This window comes from Arachis stenosperma, chromosome 6 (genome assembly GCF_014773155.1).
Source record: "Arachis stenosperma cultivar V10309 chromosome 6, arast.V10309.gnm1.PFL2, whole genome shotgun sequence".
NCBI lineage: Eukaryota > Viridiplantae > Streptophyta > Magnoliopsida > Fabales > Fabaceae > Arachis > Arachis stenosperma.
This window is the reverse complement of record NC_080382.1, coordinates 137727463-137755178: the sequence shown is the minus strand read 5'-3', so window position 1 is coordinate 137755178 and position 27716 is coordinate 137727463. Positions and strand designations below refer to the sequence as shown.

The 27716-nt window shown below is 32.7% G+C and overlaps 2 protein-coding genes across 5 annotated transcripts; one reads left to right on the top strand and one right to left on the bottom strand.

The window, feature by feature from the left end:
• Positions 1-9459: 9459 nt before the first annotated feature.
• LOC130934765 (transcription factor GTE1-like) lies at positions 9460-10227 on the bottom strand. The gene is made up of 2 exons (XM_057864301.1): positions 10164-10227; positions 9460-10100 (listed from the first exon to the last, which is right to left on the bottom strand). The coding sequence occupies exons 1-2, from the start codon at positions 10225-10227 to the stop codon at positions 9460-9462; spliced, it is 705 nt and encodes a 234-aa protein (XP_057720284.1).
• Positions 10228-13431: 3204 nt separating this feature from the next.
• LOC130934970 (uncharacterized) lies at positions 13432-27434 on the top strand. 4 transcript variants are annotated; one of them, XM_057864492.1, is made up of 9 exons: positions 13432-13645; positions 13889-14039; positions 14571-15338; positions 15523-23103; positions 24155-24962; positions 25146-25831; positions 26422-26563; positions 26662-26743; positions 26828-27434. In XM_057864492.1, exons 2-9 carry the CDS (start codon positions 13989-13991, stop codon positions 26928-26930), a joined length of 10221 nt encoding a protein of 3406 aa, XP_057720475.1. In that variant the 5' UTR covers positions 13432-13645; positions 13889-13988; the 3' UTR covers positions 26931-27434. The 4 variants fall into 4 exon arrangements, with proteins under 4 accessions (XP_057720475.1, XP_057720474.1, XP_057720473.1 ...); XM_057864491.1 differs by having other exon boundaries at positions 14571-15351; positions 15512-23103; positions 24158-24962; XM_057864490.1 differs by having other exon boundaries at positions 14571-15351; positions 15512-23103.
• The last annotated feature ends 282 nt before the right edge of the window (positions 27435-27716 follow it).

Here is a 27716-nt window from a genome sequence, read left to right as displayed (position 1 = left end):
CTTAATGATTAAACTGGAGTCTATTTTATTTCTCAAGAACCATTCCTTTAAATTTTATGCATGAGTATTTTAACACGAAGAAGTAGATTGGGCGCAAGTGCTGGACAACAGAGAAAAAGGTTCTAAGGCTGGAGAGACTAGAGATCCAGCAAATACTGCCACTACTAACACCCAAACTGTTGAGGTTAATGAAAATGCTCCATTAGCACCAGGGCAAGCTGTTGATGATGCAAATGTTTCAGAGATTGATCTCACCCAACCCACTTACTCACAGCCAGAGAATCAGGAACAGGTAGTGATTGGTTTCTAATATTTGATTAACTGTTAACTAGTTTGTATTGGTTTATAATACATGAGTAAATGTTGGGTAGATCCAATTGATTGATACTATTTGATAATATATTGCTTGGTTTTTATTGGGTTGTATTGGTCACTAATTCTGTTAACAATTTCACTAGGTCCCTCCATCAGACCCACTTCTACCTCCACAACAGGTCACAAGGCCTGACAAGCTGCAATCTAAGAGGAAAAAAACTTTCAATGTGGACCCAATACAAGGAACAAGTTCTGGGACAGCTGCACGCTTGACAGAGTTTATGACATTCATCCCCACTCCGGGCTTCAAACCACCAACAACAAAATAGAAAACGATTTACAATGTTGACTAGAAGTTGTGTAGAACATATTTTGTAGAGAGCATTTGATCAAACTATGCTCTTTTGATATTTTGTTACTATGTTATGTAGAGTAATATGTTTTGGTTTAAGATATTTGAAACTATGTTATCTAGGATATTTGAAGTATGATACAGATACTGTTATTGCTAATGTTGTGATATTGACAATAATTAATGACTATGAATTACTTTATAAATTACTTATTTGTGGGTCCTTTGTCAAGTGCAAGAACCACAAAAGGTTCTATTAGATTTTTTTTTGTCACTAATGGAAGTGCATACTATATATATAATTATCAGAGCCAGCTCCTGATCTTATCTTCATATACAAACACATAACAGCTTGACCGATTTGATCAAACTATGCTCTTCTGATACTTATTTGGTCATAAGTTATACCTCCTCTTTTGTATAATCTCAGTTTTAAAAATTTTTTACAAGATATATCATTACAAAGAGAACATAAAATTCCATTTCTATTTTGTCATTAAATATATAACAATGCTTCATTCACATAACTGACATCACAGTTACATATATTTCATCCCACCTAATCCATAAGCTACAATCACAATTCCAAAAATAATAACAAACATAGACAACATAATATTCCACAATTTTAATATTCTAATTTCAGCTTCAACTGCACTAATTTTTTATCCCAGAGATATTTTTCAATGGTCTTCACTAACTGAACTTTCATTTCTGCCAACTATGGCTTCTTCTTCTTCAACCCACAACCGCACCAATGCGGAACCTTTCCACCTCTGTCACGGTGTGCGTTCTTCATCCAGCCACCATGCGAACGAGCTCTACTAGAGCTACCTGAGCCTTGGCTGTTGCTTCCCAACATTCTTCTCAACTCTTGGAGACACTCTTGCGATTTGGAAAAATTGGGACTTCTAGGTTTTATTTAAAATTTTAAGGGGTTAAATTGATACTTTCAAACATTTTGCCATGTCATATAACTGCAAGGGTGCCAGGTGTCAACCAAAATTGACAGGTCAGCTTTCTGGTGACGAAAAACGCTGGAAGGGCCAATTTGAGGCTCGGGTCAAAATTTTAGGGTACAGTTAGAGTCAATTGAAATCTTGAGAGCTAAATTGAGTCGGAGGTCAAATTTCAGGGGTCAATTTGAGTATTAACTCTAGTTTGGGTGATATTGCCAAATTTAAAACTATTTTTCAGGGTCTCGTTCCAAAAAATTAAGGTCAAACTCATCAGATATAACTTTTTAAACTTTTGAAGGTTGTATCTCACTTTCTTCGTGATTCATTAAAGTAGAAGAACTACCTACAGGTGTTGATATTGTAAAAGTTATATGTTCTCTTTTTTAAATATTAGCTTTTCTCTTAAAAAATTGCATCAATTATTTATTTTTATTATTATTTTATATAAAAATTTGAATATATATCCTGTAAAATATGTAAAGAAGAAGTTAGAAGGACAAATATTAAAATTTATAATATTTATTGAATTTTTTTATCAATTTATACAAATATAATAATATTAATACTTATTGAATATTCTATTTTTTATCATATAAAAAATTAAATTAAGTAAACAGTAAAATATAAAATAATATTAAATTAAATAAATAAAAAATATCTAATTTTTTATATTTGAACTTAAAGATAAAGGGAGTGTTACTTATTGAACTTATTGAGTACTTTAAGTCATAATAAAGTATTTAAATCAATTAAACTATTTTTTATCTTTTGAAAAAATACTATTAACTTTTTTATAAAAAGTTTGGGGGGCCATGGCCCCTTTGTCTGAACTAAACTCCGTTCTTGATAACAACTTGGTTAGACTTAGGCTTAGTTTGGTAAAGTTTTAATGTTTTAAAAAGTATAGCATTTATGTTTGGTAAATCAAATTAAAAATAACTTTTAATAAACACAAGCAACAACAATTACGTTTGGTAAGATAACTTTTAAAATTTAAAAATACTATAAAAGATATAAATTTAAGCGTTAAATTTGAAAATTAGTTAATATAAGAGACTATATTAGACTTTTAAATTTTAAAAAACATAAGCCAACTTTAAAAAACTCCACCTTTTTGCTTTCAAAACTCAACAGCATCCTGATCTTTTACAAGTAGGAGCATGTGGTCTTTTTTATTATCAAACACAAAATGAAGAGTTTGTACTTTTAAAAAGTACAAGCGCCTCTAGGGATGTTCATGGATCGAATCGTATCCGTAAATCCGCGGTAAATATCCGCATTTGATCCGAAAATTGTGAATAGGATCCGATCCGCACTCTTTACGGATCGAATCGCGGATATCAGCTCTGCATCCGCGGATCCGCAGATCCGCACAATAATAATTAAAAAAAGTAAATATATATATATATATATGGTATTATATTTACTTGTTTGAATGTTTTAGTTAATAGTTATTATTCACATGTTATTTTATTTTATTTTTTTTATTTAGAAAAAAATTGATTAAAAATATTTTAGGAATAAATAGGTTTAAAAGTGTGAAAGAAATATTTTTATTGAATTTCTTTTACATAGAAATATGATTAAAAAGAGAATGTTCAATTATGCGGATATACCCGATATCCGATCCACAAAAATGTGCGGATCGGATCGGATTAGATTTGACACTAAAAAACGCGGATATCATATCCGATCCGATCCGATGAAAATTGTGCAAATCGGATCGAATTTTCGGTCATATTTGATCCGATCCACGTACACCTCTTCAAAAAACTTTACCAAATTATCACGCAGTTGTTCCATAACTCACGCAGAACTTTGGAAAATGGCTCGTGGTCTACAAATTGTCAATGGCCAGAACTACACGACCCTTATTATAGAAACCAATTCTGCTTCGGCCCTCCAGTTCATGCTTAACGGGTGCCTTGCTAACTATTCCTGTGCTCCTATTATTGAAGATATTTGCGTTCAAGCCAAAAGAATTGGTCATCTCACTTGGTCTCACTCCTTTCGAAAAACTAACTCAGAGGCGAACCTTTTTGCTAAGAAGAGACAATCTCTTCTGTTCAGATTTCATATTTTTGAAGCTGCTCCACCAAATATTTCATTAGCTTTAAGTTTTGACTGTTTGAGATCCTTTCGTGTGAGAGGGTTTTGATTTTGTTTTTTATTCTTTTTGTGCTTGTTTTGCTCCTGTTGTTTGAAATCTTTGATCTCCTAGTTTACCAAAAATATATATATATATATATATATATATATATATATATATATATATATATTATTTACTTGAATATAAAATTTTATTCATTCGCAAAATAGACTGTTGTCCAAATATCTTTTAATTCATGAGAAATAATAATAGGAAATTTATGTCAATATGAATAACCTAATTTGTGAGTGATAAAATTGAAAATATAGTTCCTTCAATTCGTAAACGATACAAGTAGAATGACACAAATTTTTTTTTTTTTTGGTATTTAATGACACAAATTTTTTACTGTCATTTTGTATGAATCTAAAGAGATTTGGGCATCAGCCCATTTTATAGGTGCCTTTCATAAAACGAAAACTAAATCCAATTTACAAAAGAATGAGGCAAATTAATTTGATACCTATTCTAAGCCCTTCTTGCAAATTGAGCTATGCGCATTTAAAAAATTAATTATTTTAAAAATTTATTTCGATAAAAAAAAGCTCATTTCATTAATTAAAGAAACTATTTCATATATCATATTATTGAGTTGTATTTGTAATTTTATTTATTCTCTCAATTCCGGATTGTTTTGCTTTTTCTATCTTTATTAATCTTAATTATTTATCCACGTAAAAAATGGTGTATGATAGGGAAAAAATGTCGCTAAAAAATTTTATAAAAATATCGCGTTGCAAGTATAGTTCTAAACCGATAATTAAACATTAGTCAATGTTTAAATTGTTTGTCACAAAAATAAACCCAATAAAATTAACCGAAGTATTTAAATATCGGGTCATCTCTCAAGAAATTGCAGAAAAATATAGTTTATTATTGGCTATGAAAAAAGTATATTTTTGGGTTTTGTAACAAGAAATAAGAAAGTAAAAAGGCAAGAAAATAAACTAATAACTAAGAAAGCTCTTAGTAAAGATTGATAATTAGAAATCCTATCCTCATCATCATCGTCAGTTGTTATGGTAAATATGAATTGCCTTCGCTTAGTTAACCTCTAACTAATGGAGGAAGGTCAAGTGCATACAATCAACTTGAGTCAACAAGTCTTAGTCAATTCATAGTGAGAGACTAGTTTTTGTGAAGTTCAAGCTAATCCGCAATCTTCAATCACCAATCAACAAAAGACTTTTGATAACTCAAGAGTCTCTAAATAATCAATCCAAGTTAAGAATAGAAACATCTAATTTAAAATCCAACTAAACATTTTATCAAACACTTAGAAAGCATAAAATAAAAATATAGAAAACTAACAAGACCTAGCAAAATCTAAGAGTAACAATTACAAAAGGAAACAATAACAACAAATTAAAGGAAGCAATCATAAACATGAAAACATAAATTCCATTAATATGAATTAAAGGGAACAAGAAGAATTCATAAACTAAATTGGCAACATCAAGAAATCAACAAGAGAAGCAGATAAACTAAAATAATATAACAAATAAAAATAGAAGAAACCTAAATTCAAGCAAGGTAGAAATATGAATTTGAGAAGAAATAACTCTAAAATCTAGAGAGAGGAGAGGGAAAACTACATCTAAAACCTCAAAATTGTGAATGAATGAAAAGTGAATGAATGATTATGCTCCACTCCCAGCCTCTAATATGCATTTTTGGGCTTGAAACTAGGTCCAAATCAGCCCAGAAATCGCCCCAACGTTTTCTATTAATTGCAGCACGTGACGCTCTGTCACGCGTACGCGTCGCTTGCCTGCTGCACCGATCACGCGTGCGCGTCGTTGTCTGCTTTTCTAAACTTCAATTTCTTGTATTCCTTCCACTTTTGCATGTTTCTTTTTCATCCTCTAAGTCATTCCTGCCCTATAAACTTTGAAAACACTCAACAAACATATCATGATATCGAATGATAATAAAAGATAATTAAAATTAGTAAATTTAAGGTTAAAGAAACATGTTTTCAATTACAGCACAAAATTAAGAAACAAAAATATAAAACATGCGAATTTTACGAATAAGTGCGAGAATAATAGATAAAATCCACTCAATTTAATCTAAAGTATACCATGAAATAATAGTGCATCAATGTACTTCCAACAATACATATGAACAAACTCATCATTCTTTTCTAATTTGATATGAAATTGGTTTGTGTTAATACTTAATATTGCATATCTTGTTCTTAATTTTTTATAAAATATCTTAAAATTTTTATTCTCCAATTAAATAAGTTAATATTAATTTGCATAAACAGCCAAATTAATCTTTAAAAATTTAAAATTAAACACTTTAATTCTCAACGAATTTTTATTACTTTAAAAGCTTTGAAGATGGATTGGCCCCTCAACAAATTTGTCTGTTATTATTTGTTGGAGATCAATTTGCCATATAAAAAATTGTTAAGAATGTTTGTCTAAAACACATATTAAAAATTTTATTATAAGTAACAGAGGAATCAAACTGTCTAATAGAAATAATTCTCAAAACGTCTAAAATAATAAAAAATTTATTTGATACCAAAATATTTTATCTAAAATTTGTTATGAACCAATTTAAATATATACTCTATTAATTTATTATGCATCTTTTTACTTGTTACAAGTTGAAAGAATCTGGCCAATAAATTATAACTCAAATAGTATAATCTTCTCGTACTCATTTAAAGTATTGCACTTCAAGCTTTTTTATTTTTGATAAAAAAAAAAATTTGAAAGAACCTGATAAAGGAGAAAGTGCTAAGCCACCTGGCAAAGTCATGATGACTGCTACACCGGATGAAAAACATCCAAAGGAGGAGGAAGTTTGATGAAAAATCAATCAATGAGTAAGAAGAATTTTTATAAGAATAACTACCGCATCACTGTATATCAGTCATACTACACAGTTTTTCATGTTGAAGATATATCATTGAAATATTTAATCTACAATATGGTGTTTTTTTTGGGCTAAACCCTCATGACATCCGGTAACTATTTTTATTGCATATAATACTTTGTAAATCCAATTTTCATTTTCATTTGATGTCCTTATTTTCTGTAAATTGGAATTCAATAGGATAACAACTTGTTTAGTATTGTTTTCAATATTTGAGCATTTAGGATACTAAATTTTTTTATTTGTGTATTTCTCTCTTCATATTATATATTGTGGTACTAACTATTTGGATATCTGGTATTTATTGGCAGAGAGCTTGTTGAAAAGAAAAAGAAAAACAAAAAAAAGAAGTTAATTAATATCTTGAACTCTTATTGTATTTTATTTTTTGGCTCAGGGATGAGGGTTGGGAACAAAAGAAGAATCACAGTTCCACCATCTATGGGGTATGAACTTCTGTTCAGTAACTTCGTTTCCTTCTTCTTCACTCTTATTGCTAAGTGTCTTGTTTTATGTTTTTACAGATACGGTGGTGACAGACGGGTTGGAAGTATACCACCAAATTCGCGGCTTGTGTTTGATCGCTCACTTCAACTTTTTGGTCCTTCATATTCAATCTCCTCGTGTTGGAAGGGTTAACCACAAAAAATATCTCCGAATTATTCATACACGGATAAAAATGCATTCGAATTTTATTATCAACAAAAAATTTTTTAAATAATTTAAAAATATAATAACAATATCCAATAATAAATATATATTTTTAAAAAATGTCTTAGAGATTGAATTTTGATATAATTTTTTACAAATATGATTAAAAAAATGAAATATTATTATTTTTAAAATTTGATAATTTTTTTCTAAGTATATTTTTTTTGTGATTTTTTAAAAGTATTATTAGTTGTTAATTAAAAAACCACAAAAAATATACACTCAACGAAAAATCACCAAATTTTAAAAATAATAATATCTTATTTTTTTAATCATGCTTGCAAAAAATTGTATCAAAATTCAACCTCTAATATATTTTTTAAGAAATACATATTTAATGTTATATAATCTTGAAAAAAAAACTAACATTAAAATATTTATTTCTCAAAAAATACATTAGAGATTGAATTTCGATACAATTTTTTGCAAGCATGATTAGAAAAATGAGATATTATTATTCTTAAAATTTGGTGATTTTTTGTTAAATATATATTGTTTTCATGTTTTGTGATTTTTTAAAAATATTATTGGTTGTTAACAAAAAAAATTATAAAAAGTATATACTTAACAAAAAATTACTAATTTTTATGTATAATAATATTTTATTTTTATAATCGTACTTACAAAAAAATGTATCAAAATTTAATCTCTAAGATATTTTTTGAAAATATATATTTACTGTTGAATATTATTATTGTGCTTTTAAATTATTTGAAGACATTTTTGTTAATAATAAAATTCAAATATATTTTTATCGGCGTTTAAATATTTCGAAGTTATTATTGGTAATTAACCCTTGAAAAAGATATTAAGTTCACATGTACATCCATCTTGAGAGTTTTAGCCTTAGAGCACAATTTTGTAGGAAATTTTGGATTCATAAGAAGGGTTTAATTTAAAGTAAGGAGTTTCAAGACCAAATATAATGAAAGAAAAGGATTGTGAAAATTGTGGCAAACGATATGTATTATTACATTTAATTAATCAACTACTTTTTATTGGGTATTATTATTATTGATAGGATGTGTTCGAAAAATTTTCAGTTTTTATATTATCTGACGCTGCAAATTTTCAGAAGAAAATTAAAAAAAATGTATAATTCATAATATAAGAATGACAATTCTAATTTAAAATAAGAACTCTTATTAAAGCTTCCATCCATAAGAGAGTTTAATCATTCTTCGTTTCTTCTAATCGTTTTGATATATACAACTTGTTAAACAAATTTTCAGAAACTCTAAACGATTTTTGTTAACCAATTTTTGCTAAAAACCGGTTAAAATTTGATTTTTGTTAAAGTCAGTTTTTAAAAACCATATCTATATTATAAAAAATTAATTAACAAAAAATCAAAATTTAAAAACCGATTTATGTTATTCTTGTTTTAAATTGGTTAACCGATTTTTTTTTAAAGTCAGTTTTTATTATTATTTTTTGAAAATCCAATTTTTCTATATAAAAAATTAAAAAACTGTTTTTTTTAGAAAAATTTGCTGTTTTTTAAAGTAGGTTTTTATTTTTATAACCAATTAAAAATCAATTTTAAATTTTCTAACCGAATAATAACTAGTTTTATTATATAAAATTAATTTAGTCACCAAAAAATATAAAATTAATTTAATTAATTAATCAAATTAAATTTTTAATTAACCAAAAAACAAATTTAGTTTTTAAATTAACCAAACCATATTCAGTCCTAATATGAAAAAATTAATGTTCTTAATTAGAGGCATTTAGACTTAATAGTGCAAAACAATTTATCACACGCTGCAATATATAAACGCCAAGGTAATTCACTAATATAGTAGCATATGACACATTCAAAAATCCTAAAAATTCAAATACATGTCTGTAACAGAATGTAGTAACATTAATCTTCCAAAAAGAACCATGACCATAAAATTTCTAAAAAACAGAAACCAAACCAAAAGTGATGTGCTTAATGACAACGCAGTATAGGAGGTAGCACTGATGAGAGTAACATTAATGAATATAAACATATAAACAATGTCATTGCTGCTAACATAATAATATTTACAATTGTTTTAACTAAATTCCAAATTAACTACAATCAAATAATATCAGAAAACTTCTCCTTCTTCCAAATCCTCATTAAGAAAGTTGTTGTCTTCAAAATCCTCTTCCCTGAGAACCAAACCTGTAAGGTTCTTCAACAATGGATTTTCCTTTGTGCAATAATGTGTTGGTGAATGGCCACACAAGTTTTCCAAATCCTGAAAGGACTTGAAAGCTTCATCAAAGAAAATTGTTCTCTCCATTTTTTGCATCATCTCCCTTTGTTTCTTCCTTTGCAAGGAAACTCTGTTCTGTTGTGCAGCTTCAATGGTTTTCTTCTTTTTCAGTATCAATTTAGCTTCGGCAGTAGCAATTGACAAATCTGAACCAGAAAATTGTTTCCTTTTCTGCCCTGCATTCGATTTCAAAGGCAGTGAATTTGGCTTTGACTCTTCTTTCTCTAACTTGTTTTCTTTAGCTAGCCATCTTCCCTCCAAACCCTTCCACTTTGTCTCGAAAAGATAGCTTAACTTTGCGGCGGTTCGATGAACTTCATGCCCCGAGGGATACTGGGACATGACATTGCGAAACACCGTTCTGATATCAGCAGCAAATTGATCAGTTTTGTTGTACAAATTGTTCCGTAGCTTCCGCTGAACTCTCTCCAAATCCATCAAAGCCTTTCCTTTCTTGAAATACACTCCATCTGGATGAGCCAATAACCTTGTCAGTGTTACTCAACACTGCATATTCTTGAATCCATCCATACCCGAAGAACTTCGTTTCTTCTCTTCACGTTCCTTTACGGCATCATTAGTTGTACTCTTCTTCATCCTTGAATTTTCTTCACTCTTTTCCGCCTTAGTTCTCTTGTTGGCACGAGAATCAACAACTGTTATTGATAAGAAGTTACGGGGGATTAGGGAGTTTAATAAATTCAAAGCATTAAAATCCCAACAAACGAAATAAAAGAGAGATAAAAAAAAGAATGACATAAAAGTAACATAAAAGAATAGTTAAGGGATTTTTCTAAAGAAATTTGTTCTTAACAACTTAAATCACGCAAAGAATTTTTTACTAAACCTTCAAAAAACTTATTATAGACCATCTAGATCAGAGGAATAAAAATTAAAAGAGATTAGAGAGTGGGCTGAACTCATTATGGCACATCAACGCACAACACTTACCTCAATCACATACAATGCAATAAGGTTTCTTGAACGAAGAGCTAGTTACCAAACCCGGATTATCGGAGTGTTTGGATTTGTATTGGAGAAGAGAGAAGTCCGTTTGAGTTTCTCAAAGATTTTATATTCATATTTGGCAATATTTTTATCACGTAAACGCAAAAGTGATTTCTGTTTTCAATCCTAGTTTACCAAAAATTAAAAATTCTAACTTTTTCACTTATCTTTTTTAAGTTGGATTGAACTTGATGTTCTATGTATCAATTATGTCTTTTTTTTATAATATTTTTTTTCTAATACTCTTTTATATATATTATTATTTTTTATAAAATTTCTAATTTTTTTATATGAGTTTTTTTACTGTTATTGTTATTTTTTTTATATGGAATATTTTTTTTAATTTGTATAATGATAGTATTAATCCTATTAGAGTACTAAAAAATACTGAAAATACTAAAAAAAATATTAAAATTTATTTAAAAATTTAAAATAAAATTATAAGATAACATAAAATAATTATTTAAATTTATGTATTTTTCTGTAATTTTCTATCTAAAAGTGATTTCGAATAATGTAATCCAAACAATATAGTTTATTATAATCCATTTTAAATAAAAATTACCAAATATAAATCATGTTAATAGAAACTCACTTTTAATCAAAATTAATTTTATACAAACTTCTGTTTGCAAAGTGTAATACAAATCCACTATGTAGTTCTTTACTTCTTTTTAGGTTTATTCGTCGGTTGGAATGAATAATTAATTTTTAACTCTATTAGGGTTTTTTTTAAGACATTGAGGATTGGTCACAAAATATTTTACTCACACATTGTTCTAAAATTGAATCTGAATATGAGATATAATAATGAAGCAAATCAAGCAATATATGATGTTCAAGTTATTCTCTTACTTAACCGAAATTGATATCTAATACGGTTAGAGATTAAATTTGATTTTTAATTGAGTTTATTCAAAATTAACGTCTAGTAGACCAAAAAAATATATGCAATATGGCCTAATTTTCTTTTCACATTGTTTGGCAAATATAAAAATATTTTAAGTTAACTAATTGGAGTCAAGTTTGATATAAAACATTTTGTTAAAAAAAAAAACTACTTTAGACAAAGAGTTTCAATATTCTCTTTGGCCGAAGCTAATGATAGTGTTTTACAAATTTTTTGGTTTATTTTCTGTAGAAATGAATTTTAACTCGTTGAAGTCTTGACTCTTGAGTTATTTGTTCAAGATCTATTTTCTGTACATAAAAATTTTTAATTTTTTTTGAAATAGAAATTGAATGGCTTGATTTTAGAAATAAGAGAGTTTGATTTTTGTATTCCACATAAATAAGATGATTCGATTTTTTTATTCCAAATTAAATTGTGTCACATTTAAAATTAACACTCTAATAATTCATAATCTAAAACAACATTGTAGTCAACCCAATATTAAAAATAAAGTGCAACTATTTAGTAAAATATAATTTTATTTATTAAAGAGAAAATAACGAACCAAATATAATTGAAATGTGATTTTAGTATTTGATAAAATTTGATTTTACTTGTTTAACAAAAAATGTGTCACATGTCCATTATTCAATTTTAAAACTTTTATAAAAAAGTATTTCTGTTTCATTTCATTAGAATTATACACCTTATTAGTAATAGTGTATTACTTTCACCTTTTTATTTATTAAATATATAAAATTATAATATATGTAAAATTAGTCAAGATGATAACCAATTATTATTTTAAACAAAAAAATTTAGGTTCAAATCTTATAAATAACAAAAGATATCTCAATATACATAATAAAGAATATTTTAGAAATAAAATTTGTACACTAAACTCTTTCCAAGTTCTCATTATATATATTATAAATAGATATACAATAGATTATATACAGTAGATAATATATAATAAAAAATAAAATATTTCTATTTTAAAGTAATTATATAATAATAATAATAATAATAATAATAATAATAATAATAATAATAATATTATTATTATTATTATTATTATTATTATTATAAAGTAATTATATCATAATAATAATAATAATAATAATAATAATATTATTATTATTATTATTATTATTATTATTATTATTATTATTATTATTATTATTATTATTATTATTATTATTATTCAATAAATGGGAGGATGGAATTACCTATTAATCCACCGGTAAATATCTATTTCTTCTACTAGAAGGTAGGATATATGAATAGTTTGATGTTCAAATTTTTTTTTTCTTTCAAAAATATTATTTACTATATAATTATAAAATTTAAAAATAAAATACTTTATTACTTACCAATTTAGCTAATTTTAAATTTGTTATTGTTACCATATTTACATATAAAAATTTGGAGTAATAGGCAAAATATCTCTTCATACAACAGTAAATATAATATGAGAAAAATTAAGCCACTAACATTTTTTATAAATATTAGTTAATATTTTATTTTTATATTATTAAAATTTAAAATTTAATTTATGTGTACATTAAAATTAATTATTAAATTCAGTCATTAATATAAAAAATATATTAAAATACAAAATATATAATAAAAATAAATTAAATCACACATATATTTATACATAAATATATTAATAGTTGATTTTAGTAGTTAATTTTAGTATACGAATAATATTTTTAAAATTTAATATTTAAAATTTAGATTTGGCCAAAAATAGACAAAAAAAATTTGTTAGTTATATAAATATTTTACCAATTAAATATTTTCCTTTGTAAATATGATATATTATTTTCCTTTTCTATTTATCATTAATTCAATGAAAAAAAAAATTGATGTTGCTTGTGTTTTGTGTGATTCTGACACTTGACCAATGGAGAAAATAACGCTTACGTTTGTGCTTTAGATCTCAGAAGAGAGACGCTACGCTCCCACCACCAGCAACCCTCTCTCACCCCCTTCTCACAAACGCAAACAGAAAGAGAGAAGACGAAGAAGAAAAAAGAACGCACGCACTCCTTTACATTCCAAGGGACGCCCGATACGACGTCGTCTACCTTTGGCCAACCCTTAATCCAGGTCCCTTCTTCTTTGCGTTATTTCATTTCTTTATTATTTTTTTCTTTCTTCTACTATCTAATTTCCAATTTATTGAAACGTTTTCTTTCGAATCCGATTGTTATTCATATTAATTTTGAGAATACAATCATTTAAACAACGAATCTTCAAAATACAACGCGAGTGTTTGAGAATTCCAGGTTCTTAATTGTATGAATATTTTATTTATTTGTTTATTTACTTATTTATTTATTGCGGGAGCAGGATAATAAGGTATAGAAATGGTTTCCAAGGCTTGGGTGCGGTGATTGTTGCTGTTACAGTGGGGAGCAATAACGGAGTGGATCGCAGAGTGGATCGGAAAATGGACAGAAGTAAGAGCCGTACCGATCTACTCGCAGCCGGAAAGAAGAGGGTACAGATTTTTATTTCTCGATTTATTTTGTATATATGCATCATCAAGAATCTCAATTTTTGCTCGGATAAGTTTATATGCTTGTTTAGTTTTGAATAAGATTGAGCTGCATTGTTTATTTTTATTGTTATTGGGCACTTAGGTTGTTCAAATTGGTGTTGGATGATTGCATAGTTGGAATTAGAAAAGTAGAAAATCATTTTACATTGGGATCTTGCAAAGTAAAAGAGTTTGCTTCGGAGAGTAATGTGCAGAATTGATAAACGTGGATGAGAAAACCAATAGTTTAAGATTTCATAATATACGAGCTCTTTGCATAATGTATCATGGATATGCAGGAATTTAAGTGCCTTGATTTTCTCATTGGCACTTTGGCAGTTACCACCTGCACCTTTGTAAAGTTCACCATTCCCTTTAGATGCCTAAAATCAACATAAGAAAAGTGAATAATATTACATGACCTTGTGGCATTAATGAATGGAGTTGAGTGGTTGCAGTTTCTTAATTTTATTATTGTGTTTTTATTTCCAGCTTCAACAATTCCGTCAGAAGAAGGACGGTAAAGGTGGTAGTAGCCGTGGGAAATCAAAAAAATCTGATAAAAATCTAATACCTGAGGACGACACTGATGGACAAAGTAGTCCTTCTATGTCAACAACATCATCTCAGGTTACAGATGGAAATGTTGAAACTGACAATGAGTCTAATGCCGTTAGCGCGGAATTATTAGAGTCCCAGTCTTCACCAAACTCATTAACTCTTGACAATCTTGATCCATCTGCTGATTCATCACCACTGACTATTACAAATACTATAGATGAGGAAACAGAATTGGATTCTGGTAGAAAGACAGCCCTTGCAGTTCAGGAGGGCCGTGAGGTTGATTCTGAGCTGTCTTCCCAAGATCAAGGGAAACGTGCTGAGTATGTTGGTGCTGATGTGGCTGAGGATGTTTCTTTGCGAACTTCAGACGACCAGAAAGATCTGGAATTGGATAGAAGGCCAGGTGCCGAGGCTCAGGAGGTCAGTAAGGAAGATTCTGAGTTGTCTTTCCACGATCAAGGGAAAAATGCTCAGAATGTTGGTGCTGCTGTGGCTGATGATATATCTTTGAAAACTACAGATAGCCTGGGTCCTGAAGGTGGACCAACTTATGATCATGAGTCTGCACCTGCCATTGTTGCAACTGCAGTTGGCGAGCCTGTTCCAGTCACAGCAGAGGGTGATAGCAGGGAAGTATCCTTGCTTTTATCTGAAGATACGACCATTACATCCTTGATGCAAACAAGGGAAGATAAGGTAACCAACTTAGGTTTGTGCTCCTTCTCTTTCTCTCTCTTGTGGGCTTTCACTCTCCCTTTTAATACAATGTTATACGTTTACTTTTAGGCATTAAGGTATTAGTTGCGCAGGCTGGAATATTGATTTGTGTATTTGTTTTATAATTTATATTCTCATTTGTTGCTGGGTAGGGGCAATGCAGGATGCTGATGGTTTGGATACAAAGAAATCTGGTCAAAGCACTGATGTGGAGGAGGAATTTCATAAAACAGAACAACTGGGCAAGTCAGTTGAAGTTGTTTCCTCCCCTAAAGACATTATGCCAGATAAACATTTGACTTCTAATCAAGGGCAGGGAGATGATATTGCAACTGGTGGTCCTTCTGTGAAGAATCTGGAGGGAGAAATATTATCAGGTTCATCCCATGAAGAAATGCATCTTCAGCCTATTCAAGAACAGATTGTTGAACAGGTTCATAGTGGACATGGCAGAGGACTTCAGGAGGAGCCTTATCAGCAAAGCACTCCCGTTGGATCTATAGCTCTGGATCCAAATCATGAGTTGTCAATGGGAGATGACGCGGTTAATTTGGCCAGGCCAGTGGATGCCTCTCATAGTTTTGATGCAAAAACAGTTGATTTCATGAAGCTGGCTGGAATTATAAAAGATCTTAATGAAGATGTGCTGGCTGAAATTATAATGGGGCTTAATGAAGACGAGTTTTACTTTTTGCTCAAGTCAAGAAGGGAAGTTTCCGATGCAGATCCTCTAGCCACTAATTCAACTCTACCTGATGGTGACTTTTCAGAAGCATTTCAGAGACTTAAAGAAGAATTGTTCCTTTCAACTTTAATGAAAAGTATATCTGACATGCAGTTAGGTGAACACTTGGAGCTACAGCTGCAGGCTGACAATGAACATCCCCAGGTCATTGATGAAGTATCTGAGCTCCGAGCTTCTCATCTCGAAGTTAACGAGAAGAATCAACTCCTCATTGAAGAGCTTTCTAATTGCCGTGCTGAACTGCAAGATGTTTCCCAAAAGTGTGTTGAACTGCAAAACCAATTTAATGATGCCAAGGGTGTGGTTGAAACTCTTTCTGCCAGAGTAGTTGAGCTGCAGATTAGTTGTGAAGTCTCCCAAGAAGATTCATTGAATCTGTCAGCAGATTTGTCCGACGGTAGAAGCTTGATCTCATGCTTACAATCTGAAAAGAAGGGTATGAATGAAAATCTCGAGTTGGTGTCTTCTGAGAAAATCAGACTTCCAAATGAGAAGGAGGTTCATCTAGGTGAAAGTAAGAGGCTGTCAACTGAATTATCTGACTTAAAGAGTTCCATGGAAGTTATAGAAGTTGGAAACGAAGTCTTTGATGATTTTCTTGGTTTTGTTTCGTTGAAGACTTGCTTGAATGAGATGGAGAAAATTTTGGCGAAGCTTGAACAGGCAACTAATGAGTTCCATTTTCAATCAGTCGGCAGGTCTGGTGAACAAGTTTCTCCAGCTGCAGTATCAAAAACACATGAAGATGAACATGAGGTGGAGGTAAGGGATTCAAATGAAGTTCATTCGTCATCAGAATCATTTATTATGTTTGCCAAAGAGGAAACTGGAAACATGAGAAAATTGCTTTCAGAGTGGAAGGGGCATGTTCAGAGTGCAGATGCGTTGTTCAAGGGGGAGCGTGATGGTAGGAAAAGTGGTGATGCAAAGAACCATGATCTCAAAGATCAGTTCGAAGAATTGAAACAACATTGTTCAAATTTGGAAGCATCCAATGTTGAACTTACAGTTCAATGTGAAGTTGCAAAACAACTTCTGGGTGACTTTCAAGAAAAGAAATGTCATCTTGAGGAACTCTCTGAAGCTTTAAAACAAGAAGATATCCAACTCAAAGCCAAAAATAACGAACTTTATGAAAAACTTGGGCAGTTTCAGTCAAAAGTTAGTGAATTATATACTGAAATCTGTGATGTGAAACAAAGTTCAAATGAGATGTCTTCTATCATTGGTGATCAACTGGAAAATTTGCAGAAGGAGTTGACTCAAAGAACTATGGTGCTCGAGCAAGGCTGGAATACTATTATGGCTGATATATTTAAATTAGTTAGCAAGCTGAATGAATCAGTTGGGGAAACATCCTCAGTCGTCTCGTTTGATGCTCATGATAACTTGGATATCAATAATCTGTTAGCAGTTTCTGTTAATGCAGCCACTAAAATGATTTTTGATCTTCGGAAGAAACTTGAAGCTACTTGTTCGGAACATGAAACAATCTGCTCATCATTTAAAGAGGTGAATATGAAATGTGAGGATATGCTTGGACGGAATGAATTGGCCGTTGGTGTATTGCACAAGATATACAATGACCTGCGGAAACTTCTGCTCAGTCATAGTGGATCTATGGGTGAAGAGAAGATAGATGTACAAAGTGAAGCACTGCCTGATCTCCTTAACTATGATAGCTATCAGAATATCATGAGATGTCTTGTGGATATATTGACTGAAAAGCGGGAGCTCGAGTCTGTTAACAATGAGATGAAGTCAGAAATGGAGGAACTGAAGATTAAGTGTCTTGATCTAGACTCTGTTAGCAAGTTAATTGAAGATCTTGCCGGCGCTCTGAATATAGAGCATTCGCAGATTGAAAGAAATAATACTCCTCTTTCATGCTTGGATTCATTAGTGTCTAGCCTTCTACAGAAAACCAGAGATGCTGAAATCCAGTTACACATGACTAAAGAAGGCTATGGATATAGCGAGACTGAATTGGCTGAATTGAAGGACCAAATGCATTATCTAGACACACTGCGTCTTGAGAAAGAAAATGAAATCCTTGTTCTTAAGGAAATCTTACACCAAGCAGAGGAAGCTCTTACTGCTGCTCGTTCTGAATTGCATGAGAAAACAAACGAACTTGAATATTCAGAGCAAAAGGTGTCCTCCGTGCGGGAGAAACTTAGCATTGCAGTTGCCAAGGGAAAAGGCTTGGTTGTCCAGCGGGATGGCCTCAAGCAGTCTCTGGCTGAGACATCTAGTGAACTGGAGAGATGCATGCAGGAGTTGCAATTGAAAGATGCTAGACTTCATGAGGTTGAAACAAAGCTTAAGACCTACGCAGAGGCTGGTGAGCGCATGGAAGCTATGGAATCTGAGCTTTCATATATTCGTAATTCATCTAATTCCTTGAGAGAGTCATTTCTTCTTAAAGATTCAATGCTTCAGAGGATAGAAGAGGTTTTGGAAGAACTAGATCTCCCAGAGCAGTTTCATTCAGGAGATATAATTGAAAAGATTGATTGGTTGGCTAGGTCAGTTGCTAGTAACTCATTGCCTATGAATGATTGGGAGCAGAAGGAATCTGCAGGAGGAGTTTCATATGCTGATGCTGGTTATGTTGCCAGAGAGTCCTTGGAAGATGATGGTCGGCTGCCACCAGATTCAGGGGATGATTCCCGGAAAGATGATAGTCAGCTGCAATCAGATCCAGGGGATGTACGGCAGCAACAAGAAGAGCTACAAGCCAGTCTTGTCCCACTAGATGGAGATGATCTGAGAAAGAAATTTGAGGAGTTACACAAGAAGTATTTTGGTCTGGCTGAGCAAAATGAAATGCTGGAGCAGTCATTGATGGAAAGAAACAGCATAGTTCAGAGATGGGAAGAGCTTGTAGACAGGATTGATATGCCTTCACATTTACGGTCTGTGGAAATGGAGGATAGAATTGAATGGGTAGGACGAGCACTTGCTGAGGCTAATCATCATGTTGATTCTCTGCAGCTTAAGATTGAAAAATACGAAAGCTATTGTGGATTGCTAAATTCTGATCTTGAAGGGTCTCAAAGGACTGTGTCTGCTCTTCAGACAGACCTTAGATCTCTTACAACTGAGAGAGAGCACCTTTCTGAAAAACTGGAAGTACTGATGTTTGAATGTGAGAAACTATCTATGGAGGTTGGGCAAGCTGAATATCAGAATGAAGTGATGCATAATGAAATATCTAGTTTGAAGGATATACTGGAAAAGAAAGAACTTGAGAATGAAAAGTTGCATAATGAACTAGCTAGTTTGAAGGATATATTGGAAAAGAAAGATTCACTTGAAGAACAAGTATTTGCCATTGATAGCAAGCTCAGAAAACTGCATGACTTACTTGGTGATGCGTTGCCAGAATCTGAAATGGAAAATCTGGTTTCTGGAACTGCAAATATTGATTCCTTGGAAGAACTGCTGAGAAAGCTTATAGAAAATCAAGCTAGTCTTCAATCAAAGAAGGATGCAATTGAAGAACGAATTTTCACCATTGATAGTAAGCTCCAAAAACTGCATGACTTAGTTCGTGATGTCTTGCCAGAATCTGAAACACAAAATCTGGTTTCTGGAAGTGCAAATATTGATTCCTTGGAAGAATTGCTGAGAAGGCTTGTAGAAAATCAAGAAAGTCTTAAATCAAAGAAAGATGCAACTGAAGAACAAATTTTCACCATTGATGGGAAGCTCAGAAAACTGCATGACTTAGTTGGTGGTGTGTTGCCAGAATCCGAAACCGAAAATCTTGTTTCCGGAAGTTTAAGTATTGATTCCTTGGAAGCACTGCTGAGAAAGCTTATAGAAAATCAAGCTAGTCTTCAATCAAAGAAGGATGCAATTGAAGAACAAATTTTCATCATTGATGGGAAGCTCAGGAAACTGCATGACTTAGTTGGTGATGCGCTTCCAGAATCCGAAAATGAAAATCTTGTTTCCGGAAGTTTAAATATTGATTCCTTGGAAGAACTGCTGAGAAGGCTTATGGAAAATCAAGCTAGTCTTCAATCAAAGAAGGATGCAAATGAAGAACAAATTTTCATCATTGGTGGGAAGCTCAGGACACTGCATGACTTAGTTGGTGATGCGCTGCCAGAATCCGAAACTGAAAATCTTGTTTCCGGAAGTGCAAATATTGATTCCTTGGAAGAACTGCTGAGAAAGCTTATAGAAAATCAAGCAAGTATTCAATCAGAGAAAGGTGCAATTGAAGAACAAATTTTCACCACTGATGGCAAGCTCAGGAAACTGCATGACTTAATTCGTGATGTCTTGCCAGAATCTGAAACACAAAATCTGGTTTCTGGAAGTTCAAATATTGATTCCTTGGAAGAATTGCTGAGAAAGCTTGTAGAAAATCAAGCAAGCCTTCAATCAAAGAAAGATGCAATTGAAGAACAAATTTTCATCATTGATGGGAAGCTCAAAAAACTGCATGAATTAGTAGGTGATGCGCTGCCAGAATCCAAAACTGAAAATCTTGTTTCCGGAAGTGCAAATATTGATTCCTTGGAAGAACTGCTGAGAAAGCTTGTAGAAAATCAAGCAAGCCTTCAATCAAAGAAAGATGCAATTGAAGAACAAATTTTCACCATTGATGGTAAGCTCCAAAAACTGCATGACTTAGTTCGTGATGTCTTGCCAGAATCTGAAACACAAAATCTGGTTTCTGGAAGTGCAAATATTGATTCCTTGGAAGAATTGCTAAGAAAGCTTGTAGAAAATCAAGCAAGCCTTCAATCAAAGAAAGATGCAATTGAAGAACAAATTTTCACCATTGATGGGAAGCTCAAAAAACTGCATGACTTAGTTGGTGATGTGCTGCCAGAATCTGAAACTGAAATTCTGGTTTCTGGAAGTGCAAATATTGATTCCTTGGAAGAACTGCTGAGAAAGCTTATAGAAAATCAAGCTAGTCTTCAAACAAAGAAGGATGCAACTGAAGAACAAATTTTCATCATTGATGGGAAGCTCAGAAAACTGCATGAATTAGTAGGTGATGCGCTGCCAGAATCCGAAACTGAAAATCTTGTTTCCGGAAGTGCAAATATTGATTCCTTGGAAGAACTGCTGAGAAAGCTTGTAGAAAATCAAGCAAGCCTTCAATCAAAGAAAGATGCAATTGAAGAACAAATTTACACCATTGATGGGAAGCTAAAAAAACTGCATGACTTAGTTGGTGATGTGCTGCCAGAATCTGAAACTGAAAATCTGGTTTCTGGAACTGCAAATATTGATTCCTTGGAAGAACTGCTGAGAAAGCTTATAGAAAATCAAGCTAGTCTTCAAACAAAGAAGGATGCAACTGAAGAACAAATTTTCATCATTGATGGGAAGCTCAGAAAACTGCATGTATTAGTAGGTGATGCGCTGCCAGAATCCGAAACTGAAAATCTTGTTTCCGGAAGTGCAAATATTGATTCCTTGGAAGAACTGCTGAGAAAGCTTATAGAAAATCAAGCAAGTATTCAATCAGAGAAAGGTGCAATTGAAGAACAAATTTTCACCACTAATGGCAGGCTCAGGAAACTGCATGACTTAGTTTTTGACGTCTTGCCAGAATATGAAACAGAAAATCTGGTTTCCGGAAGTGCAAATATTGATACCTTGGAAGAATTGCTGAGAAAGCTTGTAGAAAATCAAGCCAGCCTTCAATCAAAGAAAGATACAATTGAAGAACAAATTTTCACCATTGATGTCAAACTCAGGAAACTGCATGATTTAGTTGGTGATGTGTTGCCAGAATCTGAAACAGAAAATCTGGTTTCCGGAAGTGCAAATATTGATTCCTTGGAAGAACTGCTGAGAAAGCTTATAGAAAATCAAGCAAGTCTTCAATCAAACAAACTGATGCATGTGGTTGAACTTGCTAGTGACAGTTCACAACAAGATGGTGCCACTATTCTGGAGGCAAGAAGTACAGATATGCATGATAAGGAGGAGGCAGATATTGATAGATATAAGAAAGATCTGGAGGAGGCTTTGAGTGAATTGGAGCATGCAAAGGAGGAGAGAGAGAAAACTTTGGAAAAGCAAATGGCTTTATCCATTGAAGTTGAAGGTTTGAGCAAAAGAATTGAGGAGTTGCAATTGCTTCTTAATCAGGAGGAGCAGAAGTCAGCTTCTGTTAGAGAAAAATTAAACGTTGCTGTCAGGAAAGGGAAGTCTTTGGTCCAACACCGAGACAGTCTTAAACAAACAATTGAAGAGATGACTACTGAGATTATGCAGTTGAAATCTGAGATCAGTAAGAGGGAAGATACTCTGGCTGAGCATGCTCAGAAGTTAAGTCATTTGTCAACTTACCCAAATAGATTGGAAGCTCTTGAATCTGAGATGATACATCTGAAGAACCACTTGGCAGAATCTGAGCACCACTTGCAGGAGAAAGAATATTCTTTGAACCTGATTTTGAACAAGTTAGGTGAGATTGAGATTGGTGGTGAGGGTTATATAAGTGATCCAATCAAGAAGTTGGAATGCATTGAGAAACTTTGCTCTGATCTGCATGGTACTGTTGCCTCTTTAGAACAAGAATCCAGGAAATCTAAAAGAGCAGCAGAGCTCCTGTTGGCAGAGTTGAATGAGGTTCAGGAAAGAAATGATGCTTTTCAGGAGGAGCTCGCAAAGGCAGATGCTGAGCTTGTGGATCTCAGGAAAGAGAGGGATTCATTTGAGGCTGCCAAACTGGAAGCTCTTTCACATCTTCAAAAGTTGTCAGCCTTGCATGAGGAGGGAAAAAAGAACCATTCTTCCGAGATGACGGCATTAAAATCTAGCATGAATGAACTCTGCACAGGATTTGGTGAGATACAGCATTCACTGGTTAGTGCGTTCTCCATGGATTTGGAATCTTTTCAGAATCTGGAGGCTGGTCTCAAGTCATGCATAAAAGGAAGCAATGCTACAAATATGTTGGATTCATCTGTTGCCAAAACACATAATGGCATGTCACCTTGGTCATCTATTACCAAGGTATTATTATTATATGGATACTCAAACCAGTCATTAGAAAATATTTTTTTAGCACTTAGTTTTGATTACATTTGGTTTTCTAAAGCAACTTCTCTAAATGCTAAAGCAATTAGAAATTTAAATTAGAAAGCAGTTACTGGATGGGTGAAGCTGTGTAGATTTGATTTCTTGTACTTTTTTTTGTATGTTTTGTTTTGTTTTTTCTCCCCCTCTCCCAGGGGTGCTGGCCATTCCATCTTATGCTATTTGAATGGGCTGTTAGGTTCATTTCCATACTTTGATATATGTGTTACCATTCAGATATTTTTTTTTCCTTTTCTTTTTTTCTCTCTCCCCAACTGCATGCTTTTGTCCATAAGCATGTAATGCTATGGATGTGTTCCTAGCCTCTGTTGTTCTGTGAATGGTTATTTGAAAGAGCTTCTTGGTCTGATATACGACGCATAGGGATATTACAACTTGGCTGCATGTTTGAGATTTCTATTCTCTCTGTTTTTGTTATCTCAAACCATTGTAATGCATTATCATTTAATTGATTTAGATTTTCTGAGTTGTGACTACTCAAGCTAGAATAAACTGAGCACTGGTGACAAATTTCAGAGCCAGAAAGATTATTTTGTTCTATCGCAGAAAAAGGATAGAAGTTTGTATTCAGTAGACGCTGGCTTGCTGCATACATTTTATTATTAACTTGTAGGCATTACTTTGAATAACTTCTTTATTGCATGTGGTTTTGTTAACCTATTTCCTCAAGATTTCAGAAATTTCTATAACCAGTTAGAAATTCAGGTACAAAAATATTTCCCCTTTGAGATATCAGTCCGTAATGGAGGTAGAGATTTTTATCTTTATTATAATTGTAAATAGAATAGAAATGGATTGATGCAGTTGCAACTTGAAACTCAGTTCTCTTCTCTCTTTATGACTCATTTATATTCCTTGCATATTTCTGGTTTATCTTTTAGTTAATTTTTCTGATAAGGCTTACTTGCAATTCTTGTTATTATTTTGTTGAATTTGTTCTTCCTAATATTGTGACATTTCTCTCCAGAAGAGCTCCTTGTCTTCAGATTCTCGATCTGATTTTGACACAGTTGGAAATTTCCATCTTCTTCGGAGTCAACTGCAAGAGGTATTGGTAGAGATTGGTTCTCTTAAGGAAAGAATAACTATGCACTCAAGTTTGATGCTGGAGCAAGACAAGAATCTGTCTGAACTAATGGCGAGTATTGAAAAAGAAATGACTATCCAAAGAGAGTCTTGTGAAGCCATGAAGCAAAAAGTTACTAATCAAGATGGGGAACTAGTTGCATTACGTGGGAGCATTGACTACCTTTGTGAAGCATGTATCAGCTCGGTCAATGAAATTGAAAATGGAAAAGCTGAACTGGTTGGAAATAAGGTTGAATCAGATCCAGGGATTAACTTGATGCTGACATCATTCGGCGATGGAACATCTGAAGAACGCATCAGAACCCTCGTAGATAGATTGCTGATGGCTGCAAAAAGTGTTGCTACTATAAGAACTGGATTTTCAGATGCTAATCATAGTGAAATGAAGGCTACTATAACAAATTTACAGCTAGAGCTTCAGGAGAAGGATGTCCAAAGAGAGAGGATTTGCTCAGAGCTGGTAAAGCAGATCAAGGATGCTGAAGCTTCTGCAAACAGTTACTCTCAAGATCTTCAATCTCTTAAGATTCAAGAGCACAATCTTAAGAAACAGGTGGAAGTAATTGAGGCAGAAAGGAAGATACTGGAAGAGAGAGTAAATGAGCTGCAGGAAAAGCAACGAATTGCAGCTGAATTGGAGGAGAGAACCAAATCTCAGACTGATTTGCTGGCCGCCAAAGACCAAGGTGAGCTTTATGTGGTTTCTTGGTTTTTTTTATTATTATTTTTTATTTTTTATTAAACATGTATTTTATTTATTTTTGGTTATGAATGAGAACTTGCCGACCCCACCTAGTGGGACAAGGCTTCGTTATTGTTGTTGTATGAATGAGAACTTAATATATCTTGGACCTGATGGTTTGTTGTAGAAATCGAATCACTCATGCATGCACTTGATGAGGAAGAGATGCAAATGGAAGAGCTGACAAATAAGATTGTGGAACTTGAGAAGGTTGTTCAGCAGAAGACTCAGGAGATTGAAAGTCTTGACTCCTCTCGTGGTAAGGTTATGAAAAAGCTTGCTGTAACTGTAGGTAAGTTTGATGAGCTTCACCACCTGTCTGCAAGTCTCCTTTCGGAGGTTGAAAGGCTTCAGTCCCAATTGCAAGAAAGAGACGGTGAAATTTCTTTCTTAAGACAAGAGGTTACAAGATGCACGAATGATGTTCTTCTTGCAACACAAATGAGTAACAAGGCAGGTTCAGACGAGATCTTTGAGCTTTTGATGTGGGTTGACACAATGATATCTCAAGAGGGGATGGATGATATACTTCCCGACCTCAAAAGCAATAGTCAAGTTCATGAATACAAAGAAATACTTCAGAAGAAACTGATGTCTGTATTATCGGAATTGGAGAATCTAAAGGCTGTTGCTGAAAATAAGGATGCAATGTTGCAAGAAGAAAAGAGTAAGGTAGAAAAGTTGAACCACAAAGCAGAAACTCTTGAGAAGTCCTTGCATGAGAAAGAAATGCAGTTGAATTTGCTTGAAGGTGTTGAAGAAAATGGGAAGGGAGCTAGCACGAGCTCAGAAATTTTGGAAGTTGAACCAGTGGTAAGGAACTCAGTTATTTATCTACTTATTCATTGTTAGTCTTAACTGAAAATGTGTTTGGAGATTGTTACTATTTACTTAGGTACTTCATTGACATCTCTACACTAGGAATTAAAGAAGCACAACATGAATAAAATTGTAGTTTCCTTGGTTTTCTTGCATCCTTTACTCTGCTGCCAAATGCAACTAGCGCAAGAATCTTATCATAAATTCAGATCAAATAAAAAACCTCTTCAAAGTTGATCTTAAATTAGAATAAAACATGAAATCTCCATGTGTTTATCTTGTGATATTGCTTGCTCATTATATTTTTGCAAGCAAATATCTGCTAGCAGTTTTAAAAGTATAGTAGTTATATTCTGTAGAATGTGTTCCTTCTCTCTTCTGACATCTCACTCTGATAGAAAATGATAACACACACTTGCATTTCGTTTTTGATATTATGAAATTAACTTTATTTGATGTGGTGATTGGAAACTGGTTATAGTTCTTTTCTGGTTGAAATGCATCCACACAGTTGTCGGTTCAATTTGAATTTGGAGGGGTTGTGTTTGTTTGACCTTTTTATTTTAATTTTTTTTCGTGAATAGGTGAACGAGTGGAGAACAACAGGGCCTTTTGTAACACCTCAAGTCCGCAGTTTGCGCAAGGGCAATAATGATTATGTTGCCATTGCTGTAGATGAAGACCCTGTTAGTACTAGTAGGATAGAAGATGAAGAGGACGACAAAGGTATTTTTCTGCGACCTTACTTTGAACTGGCTTCTGCAATCTCAACAAAACATTATGGTCTCTTTTACTTACTCTTGTTTCCCCTTATCTTGTTGCAGTCCATGGTTTCAAATCACTTAGTTCTTCAAAAATAGTCCCGAGATTTACTAGACCTGTGACAGACTTGATCGATGGCTTGTGGTAGGCAACGTGATTCTTTCACCTTGTTTTATTTGCTTTTTAGTTTGATGAATTTAATGAATGTCATGTGCTCGTTTCTTGCAGGGTTTCATGTGATCGAACTCTTATGAGACGGCCAATATTGCGGCTCGGCATTATAATTTATTGGGCCATAGTGCACGCACTTCTTGCCTTCTTCGTAGTTTGAGGGCCTTCATTTGGCACCGAGTCAGGTGTTGGCTTTGTAGAATTAGTTGTGGCACTCCCAAATCCTGAGGAGCACAGGAAGTGCTGATAGTGGGGGTGGTTGATTGATTGAAATTATAGTTTGAAACAAATTACTTTAGTTGTACAGTGTCTTCCTTTCACCTTATTCTTGATATAATAATAAAGTGAAAGATGCTACTGCCAGAAAGAACATGCAGCTTTAGAAGAAAATGATAGCAGATTGCTCAAATATTTGAAGAGCCTGTTACAATAAAACCTTGGTGGTTTTACCAGATCCTGATGCCATTTTACCTTTAGCAAGATCACAACACTTTTCTGGAGGGGTTGCTACTGTACCTTAAATATTGAACATTTTTAGAAAGTAGGATACATGAACAGATAGTTATAGAGAAACATAATTCTTTTGTACCTTGATTTTTTATATCTTGCATTTTGTGATGACTCGGTCAACCATAATATGCTTTTGCTTCTGTATTTAGCGGAATAGTCGTGCCTAATCTTAAGCAAGTTGCTTTTACTAAAAATCTCACGTGACCCACGATTAGATCATACTTGAAATAGATACAAAGAGCATAAGCTTGTTTTGTATCCTGTTAATTTGCGTTCATGCTCATGAATTTTCTTTTATGTTGTGTGGGTTATCAAAAGAATGTGTGAAAATAATGGATTAATTCATACAAGTAGTTCTTTTAGTAAAAGCTTATGATGTCGGATATGGGATATATAGACACACGGATTTTAAAATCTTATAAGACACGGAGACATG